The sequence below is a fragment of the Diospyros lotus genome, chromosome 2 (assembly GCF_014633365.1).
Source record: "Diospyros lotus cultivar Yz01 chromosome 2, ASM1463336v1, whole genome shotgun sequence".
In the NCBI taxonomy this organism is placed as follows: domain Eukaryota; kingdom Viridiplantae; phylum Streptophyta; class Magnoliopsida; order Ericales; family Ebenaceae; genus Diospyros; species Diospyros lotus.
This window is the reverse complement of record NC_068339.1, coordinates 38,086,875-38,103,578: the sequence shown is the minus strand read 5'-3', so window position 1 is coordinate 38,103,578 and position 16,704 is coordinate 38,086,875. Positions and strand designations below refer to the sequence as shown.

The 16,704-nt window shown below is 34.8% G+C and overlaps 2 protein-coding genes across 2 annotated transcripts in view; both read left to right on the top strand.

Annotated features, from left to right (window-relative positions):
- LOC127794993 (E3 ubiquitin-protein ligase BRE1-like 2) overlaps positions 1-16,704 on the top strand; it is a 143,404-nt gene that overhangs the window by 7,867 nt on the left and 118,833 nt on the right. The gene's annotated exons all lie outside the window — the stretch shown is intronic.
- LOC127794996 (E3 ubiquitin-protein ligase BRE1-like 2) overlaps positions 1-16,704 on the top strand; it is a 66,771-nt gene that overhangs the window by 37,010 nt on the left and 13,057 nt on the right. The window contains exons 3-10 of the mRNA XM_052326381.1: positions 3,880-4,003; positions 4,082-4,165; positions 4,274-4,393; positions 4,474-4,660; positions 4,734-4,894; positions 5,469-5,540; positions 5,715-5,791; positions 15,367-15,561. Of these exons, the coding sequence (XP_052182341.1) occupies positions 3,880-4,003; positions 4,082-4,165; positions 4,274-4,393; positions 4,474-4,660; positions 4,734-4,894; positions 5,469-5,540; positions 5,715-5,791; positions 15,367-15,561 (1,020 nt within the window). The remainder of the gene's footprint in view (positions 1-3,879; positions 4,004-4,081; positions 4,166-4,273; positions 4,394-4,473; positions 4,661-4,733; positions 4,895-5,468; positions 5,541-5,714; positions 5,792-15,366; positions 15,562-16,704) is intronic.

Genomic DNA, 16,704 nt, shown 5'->3' with positions numbered 1-16,704 from the left:
GGCCTTATGCAACTTAATGGGAAATAAATGAAAAAAGAAATAAAATATGGGAGCGGAGTGTGACATATATTGTCATTGGGGTCAAAGAGTTATTACGTAAATATAATTATATGAATTCATATATATTAGCATAGGCTCAAGCAAAATATATGCTTAAAAGCAGAAAATATATGTACCTCTTTATTTTTACAAAACTATTACACTTTTTTTTTTTTTAGAATAAGATATTGGGGAGTCATCATTGCAAAAACTATAAATAAATTGTTACTGTCACGTGAAAAACCATAATATATATGATAGAAATCTTGAAAAATGGGGGTATATGAAAAAATCTTGAAAGGTATAAGGGGTAAATGAAAAAATCTTGATAGATATACTAGGAAAATTAAAAAAATTCTTTAAAGTTAAGGGGGTAAATGAAAATAATTGATAGTTAGGGGGGTTATGGCCCCCTTGCCCCAATGAGTATTTGTAATTGATGCAACCCCATTAGGTTCACTCATCGTCGCCCCCCCCCCCAACCCCTTTGTTTCTCCCAAATTTCTCTCTCCAACTCTTTCTCACAAACACTAAAACCCTAAATTTTGCACTCGTCTTTCTTTATCTCACAAACACCAAAGCCCTAGATTTTCTAGCCCTTTAACTTCAAACAAGGTATAAGGAGGTGAAAGCCATTATCTTAAGCATCAAGAAGATAGGTAAGCATTATTGATCATGGTCAAAGGTTTCCAAGTAAGTGCTTTTTGTTCAAGGGGCTTAGTGTCTCTCTCTTTCCATATATATATGTGTGTGTGTGTTGGTTTGTTGGCCATCCATAACACCTTAAAAACCCTAGATCTGAGAGCCTTTCTCCCCTGTTTTTGGCCATTGCTATCCTTTTTCACGATTACTTTTGTAGGATCCTAACTTTTTATACGCAAAAATACATTTTTTTTTTCAAATCCTCTAATTTCTCTTCCCATAACCCCATTATCTTTATTTAATTGGGAAAGTTACACAAAAAATTTAGTTGGGAAATCCTATGGTTTTTCCCTAATCCAAGGTTGATTGATTTGTTGATCAACTATTTGTTCGCTTGGGTGGTTAGGACGTCCCTTTTTCCCAATAGGTATGATCTAATTAACTTGGCCCTTGGCCTTTTGATTTACCTTAATTTTTTTCCATTCTTAGCGTTTGGACCCCTACAATTGAGCTCATAATTGATTATGCTTTGCTAATTTGCTTTATCATACTTCTCGTAGACTATTTCATTCACAATTGAAGCCTAGCCTTTCGGTCGTATGACCAACTATGAACCTTAGACCAAGATTTAAAGATCATGAAGCCTAAAATTCCAGCCATCTTATTGTAACCCAACCCAATTTAGACCCAATTGACACTCATTTTAGAGGAATTGCAAACAAATACACATATACCATTTATCAATTATTTACTCTATAACATAATATTTGCTAAAAGTAATAGAAAAGTCCCTTAAGTTATTTAACGTTATGAAAATAATAGAAAGGCAACTTAAGTTTATTGAAATTGAAAAAACAAAATTAAGTTTATAAAATTATAAAAACCACTAAAAGTTTTGAAAAATTTATAAAAAACCCCTAAGTTCCAAAATGGTAGAAATGCCCACAAGTTTCTAAAAATGATATAACAACCCTTAGAATGGCTTTAGGCTAGTTCTTACAAATTAAATGTGGATTAACATACACTTATAATGTTGATTCAGGTTAAGCTTTTATTGTGGTCTAGAATATTGAGCCTATATTTCATAAGGACTATACGAGTGATTATTTTGCAATATGTTTGTTTGAAATTTTATTGTCATTAATGATTGTGAAATGCTTTGACTTCATATTATATGGTCTCATTGTTTATTTGGTGTATAAGATATGATGAATTATTGAAATCAATTAAGAATAAGATTGATAAGTTGTCATATGGTAAAACATGGAAGATAATTATTTTACAGTGGTATCATGTGGTTATATGATGTTATGGACCATTGTTGTTACACCATGGGTCCTTACCCAAAAGTGCTATTTGAAGGTGATTTATGAGCTCATGTGTCTTAAGTAAAATACCCAAGACCTCCTTAATAGACTACCAATGTGGTCGTGACAATTGTCGAAAGAGTAGGGTATATTTCCATAGTGATGGCTATGACAATTAGAATCCATTTACTAATGTGGCACAATCTAGGTTTTATTTTCTCAACAGCTAGTTACTCCATGGTACTTGTGGGATAGGGACGTAGGATTGACCTTGTGGCCCTTTTATACATTGTGGATCCACAAACTACACATATCTACCTATTGGGATGATTATAATATTAATGATAGATAATTGAGTAATATGATTAATGGTTCCCTGTGTTGTACATATTTTTTACATTAAAATGGATTTATTCCACTCTCTTGTTACTACACCATGTGACTTGTTTGATTCATACTGTTGTAATGGGAATATTTTCAAATGTCATCTTTTTTATTGTAAACACATGTAAATTCAATATTTTGGGTTATGATATATTACATGTAGAATGCCTATCATTGAGCTATGGGCTCACAACTACACCTAACATTTTTTAGCTAATCAGTAAGATGCTTAAAAATGGACTCGAATTGGGGGCTGTTAGTGGACTTATTTGGACCATCCTATTTATTTTTTTGGACATGTAATGGTGGGATGTTGTACTCGGGTTATTTTAGTTTTTGTATGTCATTGTAGTTTTCAGTGGCTGAGTTGATGTCTAGTCAATTCCCAGTGTTACAAACTACAGTTTTGTGAACCATACTACTTGCAAGAGGGGTGTGACAGTCAATGGCTATGTTGATGCTTAGTCACTTCCCAACACTTCGAACCACATTTGTGTGAACTGACTTCATACAACAGTTGACTTTCCTTTGGTTAGTCAACCACTGCTAGCTAGCCTAGTCGACTACTTACTTCATATATTAAATAGTTGATGCCTAAGTCGATATCTAATCAACTCTTGACACTACAATCAATGGATGAGATGCTGCTTACAATGCATATAAGCTGGTAGTTTGGAAAATTGTTTTCATTTTATTAGAATTTTTTTTGTATGGATAGCATTGTTTTGGGTTAAAAAAATCCTATTCTATTGCATCTATCCTAGAAGCAATGATATAGGCAGTAGCATTGAGATAAGCCCCTATTGCATATGAGTATCCTCAAATTGTTATTTTAGTGTTCTAAGTTTATATTCCTAGCCATTAAGGCATTGGTTCTCTAATAACTTGTTAAAATAATAAAATAATTGGTGACTATAGTTTTCATTCTATTTCTTTTCCATAACTTGGGATATTTTAATGCTATCTTCCAATTATATACGATGGTTAATTTGATGATAGATTGTTCTATTGCATGAGGGGATTGGCGTCCTTCCAATTGAATCAGAAAAATTTTATTTTCTTCTTTTGTAACTTGGGTTAGCGAATACTATCATCCAAATACCAGTGATTGATTGATTTGATGGTAGAGGTTCTTGTTTGGCTGCATCAAGTGATTGATGTCAATAAAAGTAGAAAGATTACATGGATAGGATATAAACTAATGTTCATTTCTATTCAGCGGAGTAATATGAGATAATCATCCCTCAAGCCATGAGGTTGTATTTTCTGCATATATTTATAATCGACATATATCTCAGCGCACACATGCATATATAAGTTACGCTATCTATATAACTTTAGTGAGTAACACATAACATATAAATCTAGACATACATGCTTACAACATTTATATTTATACAAATATATGTTGCGTTACCTAGCTCTTGTCAATGCTTTATGATGATTTATCTATCTTTATATATCCTTTCCTATCCTAATGTTTAACCAAATGAATGCATCTTGAAAGATCTAGGAGAAAACTAGTCAATCTAAAAATGAAGAAGGATTCAGAGTTCAGGGTCCATACTTTTTTCCCGGGGGAAGGAAGTAAAAGTTTGTCAGAATTGGAGGAATCCATCAAGGAAACTAAGGTGTTATCTTGTACCTGGGTTTCTCTTTGTGTGTGTGTGTGTGTGTGTATTTATCTCATTTTTATGTATATTATGTAGATTCTAGAGGCTAACCGTTTGTGCGAGCTTCAAGAGGCACAGGAGAAAAATCTAATCCTTTCAAGACAATTGCAAAATCTTCAGGTATTGAACATGAATTTCCTTTGCCCATGTACTTACATTTGCAAAAACTAGACTAAAGTGTTTTAGTCTTGATGAAATAGACCTTAAATTGGTGGTGTGTTCCTGTAGGATAACGTGAAGGATGAGAAGAATGTTTTTTCCTCCCATTTGTATACTTCCTTGAATGACCAATTCCAATATTGGAATACTAAAGTAGAATGGTATAAAGGAATCGTGGACTCCCTGCAGGTTAAGTTGCTTATTTAGTTAGTCAAGTTAATCTGACACTTCACCTATATATGTAGTCCCTCTAAAATTTTTAGTTACAGGCTGGCAGGTCTTCTGTACTCAGAAGGGAGAAGGAATTAAGTAGAGAGGCAGAATTGCTGCATGCTGCTCGGAATGATATTATCACTTCTGAGTTTAAAGTTGAAGAACTAAGGACTCAATTGCATAACTGCATTATACAGAAAAATGCGCTAGAGATTAAAATGCAAGAAGCTTTGCAAGATTCTGGTAATTGTATTGTACTACCAAATTTAAGTTAATATATGAGCTACAACTTTCTAACTATCATTTCCTGCTCCAGGTAGAAAAGACCTTGAAGCTGAATTTCATGTGATGGCTTCAGCATTGTCTAAGGAACTGGGAATGATGGAAGCTCAGCTGAAGATTTGGCAGGAAAAAGCTCTTGAAGCCATTTTTTTAAGAGAAAAAGTCCAATCAATGAAAGTTTTATTGCATAACATGGTTATGTTTCACTCTACCTCTCTTTTGTGACATGGTTAAATTGTTGGATGAACTTTTTGCAATTTCTGTCCCCCAGGGGAAAACTGCAAGGTGCACCTATTTTATGGGTAATAAAAAGAACTAATAGTGATAGTTCATACAAATTTATTCCTATGAACATGTAAAACTAGAGAATTGACCTCCTCAATAAAGTAGAAAAGAAAATGAGAAAAATCAAGAGGGTGCCATATCCACCTGTATGGCTGTATGAGGAGAATGGAATGAGGATATAACCCCTTTGCTAGGACATGTGTTTTTCATTCGACTTCTTGTGCCATCTCACATAACTACCTGGGTTCCAAAAGGATAATATGAGTTGGGAATCAATTTCAGTAGGTACTTGACATAAGTTTTAGGGAAAAAGTAGGAAGCTAGAAATAAGTATTTAAAAATGTAATTATTATTAGTTTGTTAGGAACTTGGTTGGAGTGCAAACTGTTATTGATATCTAGTGTGTGGTATTTCTTTTTCATTACATTGCCTGTAAGGATACCATTTTTCCTGTGAGATTGACCCATTCTTTTATTACTGGTAGATTGCTGAAGAGAAGAGCTTGACAGATACGTGCGCCCAACAGGATGCAAAGATTAAATCCCTAAAAGCACATGTAAGTTTCTCCAACCTTACTCAAGATTTTGAAAGCTCATGTGTTTATGGTTTTCTTTTTAAAGATCATTCTAACGTAAGAAAGCATTACTTGTCATAAAACTTTAACCTTTTAACACTTGGGACCAAGATGAACCAGATCATGTTGCTAACTTCAGAGCATGAACTGCTGCAGATAGAGAAGTTGCAAAAGGAAAAACTTGAATCAGAATTCCAAATTGACATGCTGGGGCAGCAGATATATGACAACAGGTACATTGAGTCATTAACTAAATCAGGGGTTAGTGGATCCATTGAAATTACTTCTGGTTATTTGGTTTTTAGACAGCTATAACTACAACTTAATGTGTTGTCCTAATAAGAGAAAAAAGGCTTGATTTGGTGCTTAAATTTGATGAGTACTAGAGATATTTGAATTTTCCTATGCATGAGTGTAGTAGAATGCTAGTATAGTTTTTGATGAGTACTAGAGCTTTTTTCACTTTCTTATGCATGAACATCGTCGAAGGCTTATGTGACTTAATATGCTTCAAAAGAATACAAAAAGAAGTGATCTTATAGCCCTTATGTCTTATTTTGATTAGGGAGAGTGAGGGTAGGGGAAGTTCTTTCCCTTCTTTGTGGGAGAGTTCCATAATGGAAGCGGAGGGTACATGATACCCTTCCCTTCTTTCCCATCCAAAATTTTTCTTACACACCAATTTAAGGTGTAGGGAGGGAGAAGGGAATGTTTTAATATTTCTTATTGTTTTATCCTTATTATTTTTGTGAAAAGCCCAATATTAATTTGAAAATGAAGGGCATCATTATTACCTTTATTGCTTTGCCATTTCATTTCCTTTTATTCTCTATCCAAGTGAATTGAAACTATATTACTCTTCTTTATATTCCATTCTTCCCAAACAAGGAGAGAAATAACTTTTATGTTACTTCTAATATGTACCATTCTATTCCTTGCCTCACCACTCTCCCAAACAAAGGATAAAGTCTCTCTCTCTCTCTCTCTAAAAGTTCATTAAGTACATAGAAAGGCATCTAGTGTCGAGTTATCATAATTGAACTTTTCTCAAATTCTGTGATTAGGAGTCTTAACTGTTGGATGATTCACGAGATTGAAGGAATTAAAGGAGAAGGATTGTGAGCTGCCTTTCCTAAAATCAAGACAGATCTTCTCCAAGATTAGGAAAGTGATCCTGATTTGATATGTTTCCTAATTTGTGTTTGTATATTTAGTTTTCCTTTTCTACAACTTTCCTATAGTGTAATCCTCTTCCCTATTAATAGGGAATGTACTTAGTGTCTAATATATGATTGAATGATTCTTTTTCTGTTCTTCCTATCCAATCTATACCAATTTCTACATGGTATCAGAGCCAACCTAAGGAAGATTCATATTCGTTCGTTTCTCGACCTTCATTGCCTCAATAGTTTCCTGCCCTTCTCTTCTAGCAGTCAACCCATAGAATGTCAAAGATTGCGGAAACAACTTCTCCCATGTCAATGAGAGAAGCAAGTTCAATTGAGCCAGCGGTTTAAATTGAGCCCTCGACCAGAAGTACCTCTTCCAATGAGTTTCTTGGTATGCACCAATCATATCGATTGAATGGTGGCAACTTCCTCTAATGGTCCCAACTGGTGAGGATGTTTTTGAAGGGAAGGGGGAAGATCTCTCACCTCATTGGACCTGCCCCCAATGCCTCGGATCCCACGTTTGCTGCTTGGGACGTGGAGGACTCTATGTTGATGTCATGGTTGTGGAGTTTCATGTAACCCGAGGTGAATAAAAATTACATGTTTCTATCTACGACTAAGGATATATGGGAGACAGTTAAGAGGACATATTCAAAGGTGCAAGATGCATATGTTGTCTATGAAATTAAGACTAAAATCAGTAGCACAAAACAAGGGTTCATGTCTATGACTGATTATTACAACAAGATGAACGATTTTTGGCTTGAATTAGACCACTATCAAGACATTAAGATGGTATGTAGTGAAGATGATATTATTCTAACATCTATGCTGGAAAGGGATAGAATAGTAGAGTTTTTAGTTAGGCTCAATCTTGAATTTGATCAGGTTAGAGTACAGATCCTTAGCCGAGAAAAAATGCCATATTTGAATGAGGTTTACTTCATAGTTTGAATTGAGGAGCATAGAAGGGTAGTAATGTTTAATGATCATCATGTGGAAGGTTCTACTATGGTTTCTAATAGAGTGTAGGGGTAATGGTTAAAATCATCACAAAGAAGGGATTAGCTGTCCCTGAAGCAGAATAAGGAAGGAGTGTGGTGTTTCTATTGCAAAAAGCCTAGGCAGACATGTATGTGTTGCACATTTTTATTGATCAATGATTTTGAGCCATTATATTTGATGTTTGAAGATGAAATATGCATGTTTATGATCAACCATGACTGTGTGTGATATTTCATGAAAATTGATTTTCGGGCACATTTTGTAATTTTGTGAAATTTTAGGGACTAAAGTGTAAATAATGAAAAATTCAAAAATTTAGGTTCATGAAGCCTTAATGACATATTTTTTATGCATAATTAGAGTTGTCGATGTTTTGTAGCATTTCGGTTGTCGAAACAACTATTTTGTCATTTTTGAGCAAAATGACTATATTTCCTACATTAAGAATTAATGGAGACTAAATTACCATTAAGTGTGGAAGTGTTCATAAAAAATATTACTAAAAAGTTAATGATATTTTAATGGGATAGTAGTTATGAGAATTATTTTCATGGTTTGATTATTTCTTATATAATATTATGTGTGTAATAGTTACACATATATTATATTAAAAGAATTAATAAAGTAAAGGATTATTTAATCAATTTAAAAAAAAGAAAAAAAATTGAGGTGGGAATAGTGGAAGGCGCTTGCAATTATGGAAGCTAAGATTGAGAGATTGTTTTGGGGGAAGAGGGTAAGTTCACGTGAAGCATTATATATATAATATATTATATAATAATAATTTAATATATAGAAATTTTTAAAAAAGGAAAAGAGGGTCAAGTGGGGCAAGGAAGGAAATTGGGAGGGGAGGTGTGTGAATCATATCTATATAATATTATATATTAAAAAAAATAGAAGAAAGCAGTTAGCGGATGAGCCGCCTCTCCACTCTTGCTCTCTCCCACTACCAATTTAGTATATGTATTTAATATATAATAATATATTATGAGTAAAGGAGAAGAAGCAGTGTGAGCCCCTCCCTTGATGCTCGTCTCTCCCTTTCCCACTACCAATTTAGTATATGTATTTAATATATAATAATATATTATGATTAAAGGAGAAGAAGCAGTGTGAGCCCCTCCCTTGACGCTCGTCTCTCTCTTTCTCAATTCCTCTATATAATGCGTTTTGCTCTTCCTCTTCTTACCTATATAGTTTCCAACTCACTTCAAACACCTCAACAACTCCATGAGGGCATTAAAGAAAGATAACACATGGGACTTGGTTCCTAAGCCAAAAGGAGTGGTTCCAATGGGCTGCAAGTGTGTTTTTAACCTAAAATACAATGCAGATGGTTCATTGGAGAGGTATAAGGCTTGATTGGTGGCCAAAGGCTAAACCCAGACATATGGGATTGATTACTTGGAGACTTTTTCTCTAGTGGCCAAGATGATCACGATAAGAATTCTTTTGTCCTTAGAAGCTCACTATGGATGGCGGCTACATCAATTAGATGTGAAGAATGCATTTCTTTATGGTGACTTAAAAGAAGAGGTTTTCATGGAGCAACCACCAGGATTTAAGGAAGGAAAAAGAAATGAGGCATGTAGACTTAAAAAGGCCTTATATGGTCTCAAGCAGTCACCAAGAGCATGGTTTGATAGCTTCTCTAAAGCAATGAAGTGTATGGGGTATCAACAAAGTAGAGGAGACCATACTCTCTTTTTCAAGCACTCAGGAGAGGAAAAAGTGACTGCATTATTGGTTTATGTGGATGACATCACTATAACAGAGAATGATATGGATGAACAAGAAGATCTAAGAAGCAAGTTGGCCCAAAATTTTGAGATAAAAATTCTAGGAGTACTTAAATATTTCTTGGGAATAGAGGTAGACTACTCCAAAGAAGGTATAGTTTTATCCCAGCATAAGTATGTATTGGACCTTTTGAAGGAGACGGGTTTACTGGGAAGCAAAGGAGTATGCACTCTAGTAGCGCCTCATGTGAAATTGGGAGAAGAAACCGACAGTCCATCGGTAGATAAAGGCATATATTAGAGGTTAGTAGGGCGTTTGATTTACTTGTCACACACTAGGCCAAACATAGCCTATGCAGTGAGCTTAGTAAGTCAATTCATGCATTGCCCAACTGAGAGTCATATGCAAGCCGTAAGAAGAATATTGTGCTACTTGAAAACTACCTCGGGCAAAGGAATCCTATTTAAAGTAGGAGGTTCTTTGGATATACAAGGGTATACAAATGCGGACTATGCTGGATCTATAACTGATAGGAGATTTACTACAGGGTAGTGCATGTTTTTGGGAGGAAATTTGGTCTCTTGGTGAAGTAAGAAGCAGAGCATAGTGGCGAGATGAAGTGCTGAAGCCGAGTTTAGAGCTATGGCACTTGGTCTATGTGAATTGCTATGGATGAGGATTGTGCTAGAAGATTTGAAGATTGCTGTTAGAGAACCAATCAGGTTATTTTGTGACAACCATTTGGCCATAAGTATTGTACATAATCCTATATAGCATGACAGGATCAAGCACATTGAGATTGACCGACACTTTATAAAAGAAAATCTTGAAAAAGGTATAATTCAAATTCCCCATGTTCCTTTTGTGCAGCAGGTGGCAGATTGTTTGACAAAAGGATTGGTGACTAAGAGATTTGAAGACCTAATATGCAAGTTGTGAATGATAGATATTCATTCACTAACTTGAGGGGGAGTGTTGGCGTGAAAGGATTCTCGGGAAAGGAAATGAGAGGAGGCAGCAGTGCAGTCTTTAGAATATTTTATTTTTGGTCTTGATTAGACTAGTTTCTTATAGTAGATTAAGAATCTTTCCTAATTCTTTGTGTTATAATCTTTCCTAAATGTGTTGTATTATTTCCCATTTTAAACTTCCTATCACCGTATATTTTAACCCTATAACTAGGGCTGTATATAAATGAAGTAATTAGCTTTTCCATTCAAATCTTCATTTTTATTTTTGAATTTTTGTTCTTCCTTGAATATTCGATAAATTTTGTCAAAAAGCCTAAATAGGGTTACGATTCACCCTATATTTTTAAAGGAATGATGTTCTTCGTAAGCTCTATCTTTCAATGATCCATGCCTCTCTAACCGCTTGATCCTTGATGAATCATTTTTAATTCAAGATATTTTGTCCATATAGTATGTATAACTTCAATATACATGTTTAAGTTGATTATTTAGTTCATTAATATCATTCGAAGGCACTTGGGTTCCAGTAACTCTAGATTACCTTCCTCGTTGTAAAAAAATTATGCACATGGATAAAATTACATATTTTGGTTTAAAATATGCCCAAATTGAACCTAATGTTATCAAATAGTGTCATGGTTGAGAATAATGAGAAGATAACCCTAAACATGTCTAGAAGATTTATTTTATATCTAGTTGACGAATTAACCGAACATGCAAACCGGATGACATAATGCCTCATAAATTATGATGGTTGTTAATGTTTACATTAATTAATTCTACGTTTTGGTTGATCGTGATTGGGGCTATATGTAATAAATGTACATCCATGAGCATGATGATGTGCATAATATAAGATCATGTATGAGCATGTGCGTGGAATATTTAAGAATGTATGATATATATATATATATGCTTTGAAATTTGCTTAAATGTTGCATGATGATTAATGCGCGTGGCGGACAATGTCCGTGGGGTATACCATAAGCTCGGTAGACAAAAGCTTGACGCGAGGGAGTTTCGGCTCACTATGCTTGCCAAATGAAAATTAGTGCGTGGAACGACCTTGGTCCACAATTTGATGTTTATGTTTGCAATTACAAGTTAGGTATGTATTTTTAAGCCTTAGGTGCAAGTGGGACTTATGTGGGCCCCAAGTGTTGGTGCACGCATGTGTGTATCTACTGTTATATGATGTTGTGAAGCATATTGTGGGTGAGTTTAATGTAAATAAGTAATTTTGTCGCTTGCTTTGATTCCTATTGATTCACGTCTGTTTAAAATTATACTTGCTGAGCCTTACGACTCATACTTACTTTTACATCATTCCAAGTAAGGGGAAAGCAAAAGTCGAGGGTGAGCCCAATGGAGCTTGATCCTCATTGGGTAGACTTGTGTATGGAGCAATTCCGATCGAAAAGGTCTTTGGGAGTGTCAGGGGTAAAATTGTCACTTTTCGTTATGTTGAATTTAATTGAACTTGTAGAGAATTATGGACAAATAAGCCCCTAATGTTGTATTAAATGAACTTATGGTTCTTAATATTTATTTTTTTTCTGTTGTTTTAAAAAAAATTGAGAATTTATTTGCTTGAGTTTTTATCTGTACCAATCTTTTTGGGATTTCCTCTCAAATCCCCTTGATAGCGGGATCTCCCCTAGAGGGTTGCCACAGTGAGACAACCTTGTGTTTGTGGCGGTAGATTTTTAGGTGGTGGGATTATGTATGGGTCTGTTCGAGCTTGGTTGGGGGGCTATTTGATTAGTGAGATTTTTTTTCCCAAGGTAAAGTGAAGAGGAAGATTTGGAAGTCTCTTTTGTATACGATGCTATGGACGGTGTGGCTGGAGCAGAATAAGTTAGTCTTCAAGGATCGAGGGGCTATTGCAATTAATCTCTTAAACTTGGTGCTAGCTAGGTTAGTGGCTTGGGTTAAGGTGATGGAGCCATCTTTCCCTTTTTCAATGGGCCAGGTTATCATGTCTGCTTCAGCTCTTAGTTGATAAGTTTCTTTCACTCTTCTAGGCTGGTTGGTTATGAAGTCTGATTGGGTTCACTTAGTCTTTCCTAATGGCTGGTGTTTTGGTGGGGGGTGCAGTTGTTTTTTTGGTTTGTTGGTGGGTAGGGCCGGCGTTTTTTTTCTAATGTTTGCTGTATTTCTCTTTTGGTTTCATTAATAACATATCAATCCTCACTTATTTGAAAAAAAAAAGGGCTTGGGGATTTAATCAAAGGGCAAAACAACTTGTATTTTCAAAAGAAATAGATAAAGAAGGGGATAAGGAGGATGAGCTATATAAGCGAATAAAAAAAAAAAAAGTTGGATGTGTTCACCGTCACTAGTGGGTGGAGCTTGAACATCAGTTCTTTGCTTGTCGGTCGATAACAAGGAAGATGAAGACACCGTGACCCTCCCACTCTTTCTCCAACGATCTATGGAATTTTTTCTTAAATTAGCATTATTTATTTTTTGTTTTTTATGCAATTACCATCAATTTTCTGAATTTTTTTTTCTGAATTTGCATCAAATGGCCTTTGAGCCTAGGTTGAGGAGACTCGCTAGTCTAATTGGCATGTCTAGGAAATATCAATTTTGCAAACCAAAGCAAACCCGCTCGTCACATTTGCGAGTTTGCCTATATTATGGAAAACGCTTGCATTTTTGGTTAAGTATTGGCAAAGAGAAGGTAGAAAGACCTGCCAGTTAAATTGGGGGCTCTTTCTTGGCCTAGGCTTGGATAACTTCCAATGCTATTTTGGTAAAATTTCAAACATGATTTTAATTGCATAAAAAATATAATGTTAATTTAACAAAATGTCTTCTCTTCGTTAGTTGGAAATAGAGGGCTTTTAACTTCCCTTTAGTTGTGAATTTTTTCTATGCTTTTATAATTTCTTCTCTTCGTCTTTTATTAACCTTCAAGCTTTGCACATTTATTTTGTGAAAGTTACACGCAAAGGTACTAAAGATTTTTATATTTGAACAATTGCACCAAGTTTTTTGAAAGTTACACTATTGTAGATTATATAAAGGTGATCTATTAAAAGTATCAATTTTTATTAAGAAACAATAAGATCTATAATATAGCCAATGTAAATTTAATAGACAATAAATGCTCAAAATGTACCACGACCTAAAATAACATGCCGACTAAGCCTACCCCCATGTTCCACGACCTAAAATAGCGTACCAATTAAGTCTACCCCCATTTACCACCAATCATACAAAGTTTCATACCCCATCATTGACCCCTAGCTTAGTGTAATCTTGACAACTATGGTTGAAACCTAGCATCAGCTATGGATTTCAACCAATGATGCTTGCATTTTCTTTTTCAACACCCACCCACCCCCTCGAGGTATAGTGTTTTTTTTTTTTTTTTAGTTCTTTCCACATTCATCCTAGCAACAGCTTAGCACACTGTGTGTGTGTGTGTGTGTGTGTGTGTGTGTGGCTAATTTGATTGAAAACATCATGGATGGATTAGTTAAATAGGACTATAAATGATTATATCCATTAAAACTAGGTTTATATAGACAGCAGATGGAGAAATATTGTTCTCTTTCATAAAATTTGTGAAGCCTTCACTGTTCGTGAGTCCTCTAAAATAATTCAAAATCCGGTCATGGCTTTGTTGCAAATCAATGCTTTTCCAAGTGCCACAATTTTGCATAACTAGGGCACAATTCACTTTGGATGTCCTGTTAAACAATTTGATGCTATGAGTTATTAAAAGAACTATTTTTAGCATCAACTTGCCAATCAGGTCCGGTAGTAGCTGATTCTTAATGCTCCAACATAGAATCCTTGTGAGGTAACAAACCTTAAGAAATAAGCAAGGGTAAAATAGTCAATTAACCCATTTTTTTTGACGATCTGGTAGGTCACTGTAATTTCTCAAAATGGATGGGTGGTTCCTTGAAAGCCTTTTCTCAAGGGTGTTTTTTGTAATTTACCCATACATACGATGATGTATCTCTAGATAGGATACCAACTGATATTTTGAGAAGTGCCATGTCAGCATTTTTCTACCGTGTTGTTCATTAGTTTACTTAAGAATTTATTTTCATTCTTCTGCAATGACAACATCCTGTATTCCTACACTTTTTTCTTCAATTTCAATGTAGGTCCTACTCCAAGAAACACTGGCCACAACCAACATTAACCAAAATGGACCAGCACTTCTGCTCCTCTCAAAGGGATTCTTTGCAAAAAGCAATGGGATGTTGTGAATTGTGGGGGAGAATCTCTCACCCACCCTTCCCACCCTGTGTCTGTGTGTTTATCACTTTTCTTTCTATGCACAGATTAGATGTTCTCTACTGTTGCATGACCTCTCATTGAGTAGCATATGCCCTTTTCACTTTAGCTACCTTAGTTAGAAACCCAGATAAAGAAGAAAGGTTGTGTTAGGTAGTCGATAGCCAGTTTAAAACTTGTTGAATCAAACAATAAGCCTTGTATAAGATAAAGATTAAGGCTTGATATGCTACCATTGTTGTAGCCATCTCAGTAAATTTAGGATTTATCATCTCTTCAGAAGTGAGGTTTTTTATGGTGGCAATCAAAAAGTTTATGCACTTTTCATTTCTCGTTGTTTATTTGTTTATATTTTGTTGTTTTCTTGGGTTAACTAAAAGTTTATGCACTTGCGCTGCCTAACTGCCGTTGCATCAAAAAAGGACCCTAGGAAATATTGTGATGAGAGTTTGGTTGTATTAATGACAACATAGGTCTACATAGGGTCCTCTTATCAATCCAAATATTTTAGCTTATCAAATTGTATGTCATTCAATTTTGTTAGGATAGGTTTTATTTGCTTGTTTCATTTTACTTTCTAACAACATTTCAGCCTAACTTATTATGCATAATCCTATTGTTTTGTGAGAATTAATTTTGTACCTTTTTGAGTTGTAGAGAAATAATGGACATCAAAGAATCAGAACAGAGAGCTCGCTCACATGCTAGACATTTGAGAAGTGCTCAGAATGAACATCCTTTGGAATTGAGACTAAAATTTGCCAAGGAAGCTGAAGCTATTTGCCAAAGAAGGCTTTCTGCTGCTGAAGCTGAAATAGCTGATCTAAGGGCTGAGTTGACTGCTTCTGACAGGTTTCATTTCGGATTCCTCTTTTTGAATGCACATGCACATTTGGTAATTCTTCATTTAGGAATAATGATATTAACGGTTCTTGTAATGGTCATATTAAAGCAATAGGAATATTATGATTATTTATCTTAAATGCTCCTTAAAGAAGTTCCATTTTAATAAAGTTGAAGTTCTTATTTTATTCTACAAAATTCTATGAAGTGAGAAGTGTTACGTTAATGCCTAAAATAGACATGTTCTTAGATTCCAAAACTGACCTCTGATCTCAAATAGACATATATAAATATCGATCGAGTCAAAAACGTAGTTAGTAGACAACATATATCATAACAGTATTAGGATAAGCAAAGACAAAGTTTTTATGCAAATTATTTACTGAAAAAGTGTCAATTATGCCACAAGGGATGCCATGCGAGTAGGGGTGCTTGTGTGGCATGGGGCGAAACATAAACACACTTAGTAAGTGTTTTTAGTGATAAAATCATAAAAACTCTTGCCAAGTGCTTTTATTGTTTTATTAGTACACACACTTTGACAGGTGCATTTAGTGATAGAATCAATAAACACACTTAGAAAGAGCTTTTATGCCTTTGGCAATGCCACTCAAGGGACCTTGCCCATGTGTTAGCTGGTGTGGCCACCCTAATACTATTCTTGTAATTCTTTTCAAGCCTATAATGTGTTGGTACTTTTTTTAAAATATTATTTTTTGAGAAGGTAACTCTTTGTTTGGCGCATAAGAAAGAATTCTATTGGGTAGTTACTAAGCCTTTTATATGTGCTTATGTTCATTCCGTTTCTTAAAGCTGGTATTAGCTATGACTACCAACAAACAATGAAAACAATCACAAGCCCTAATCCCATATGTGATCATATGGCATGGGGGAATCCAGAATAGTTTTTTAATCATTATTTATTTCTCTAAATCCAGGACCTCCTCTTGTGAAGATATATATTTTTTTTCTGAATTTGAATTAAAAAATTCAGGGTAGATAACCTTGCTGTTCTTGACAATTTAAATTAGACAATAGACTTGTTCATCAAATCCATCCTAATTTGTCTGAATAGAAGTACTCCCACCATATCTCAACTAAGACTTATAAATACTCAAACCTTTTTGACTCCACAACAACTAACTTAAAATT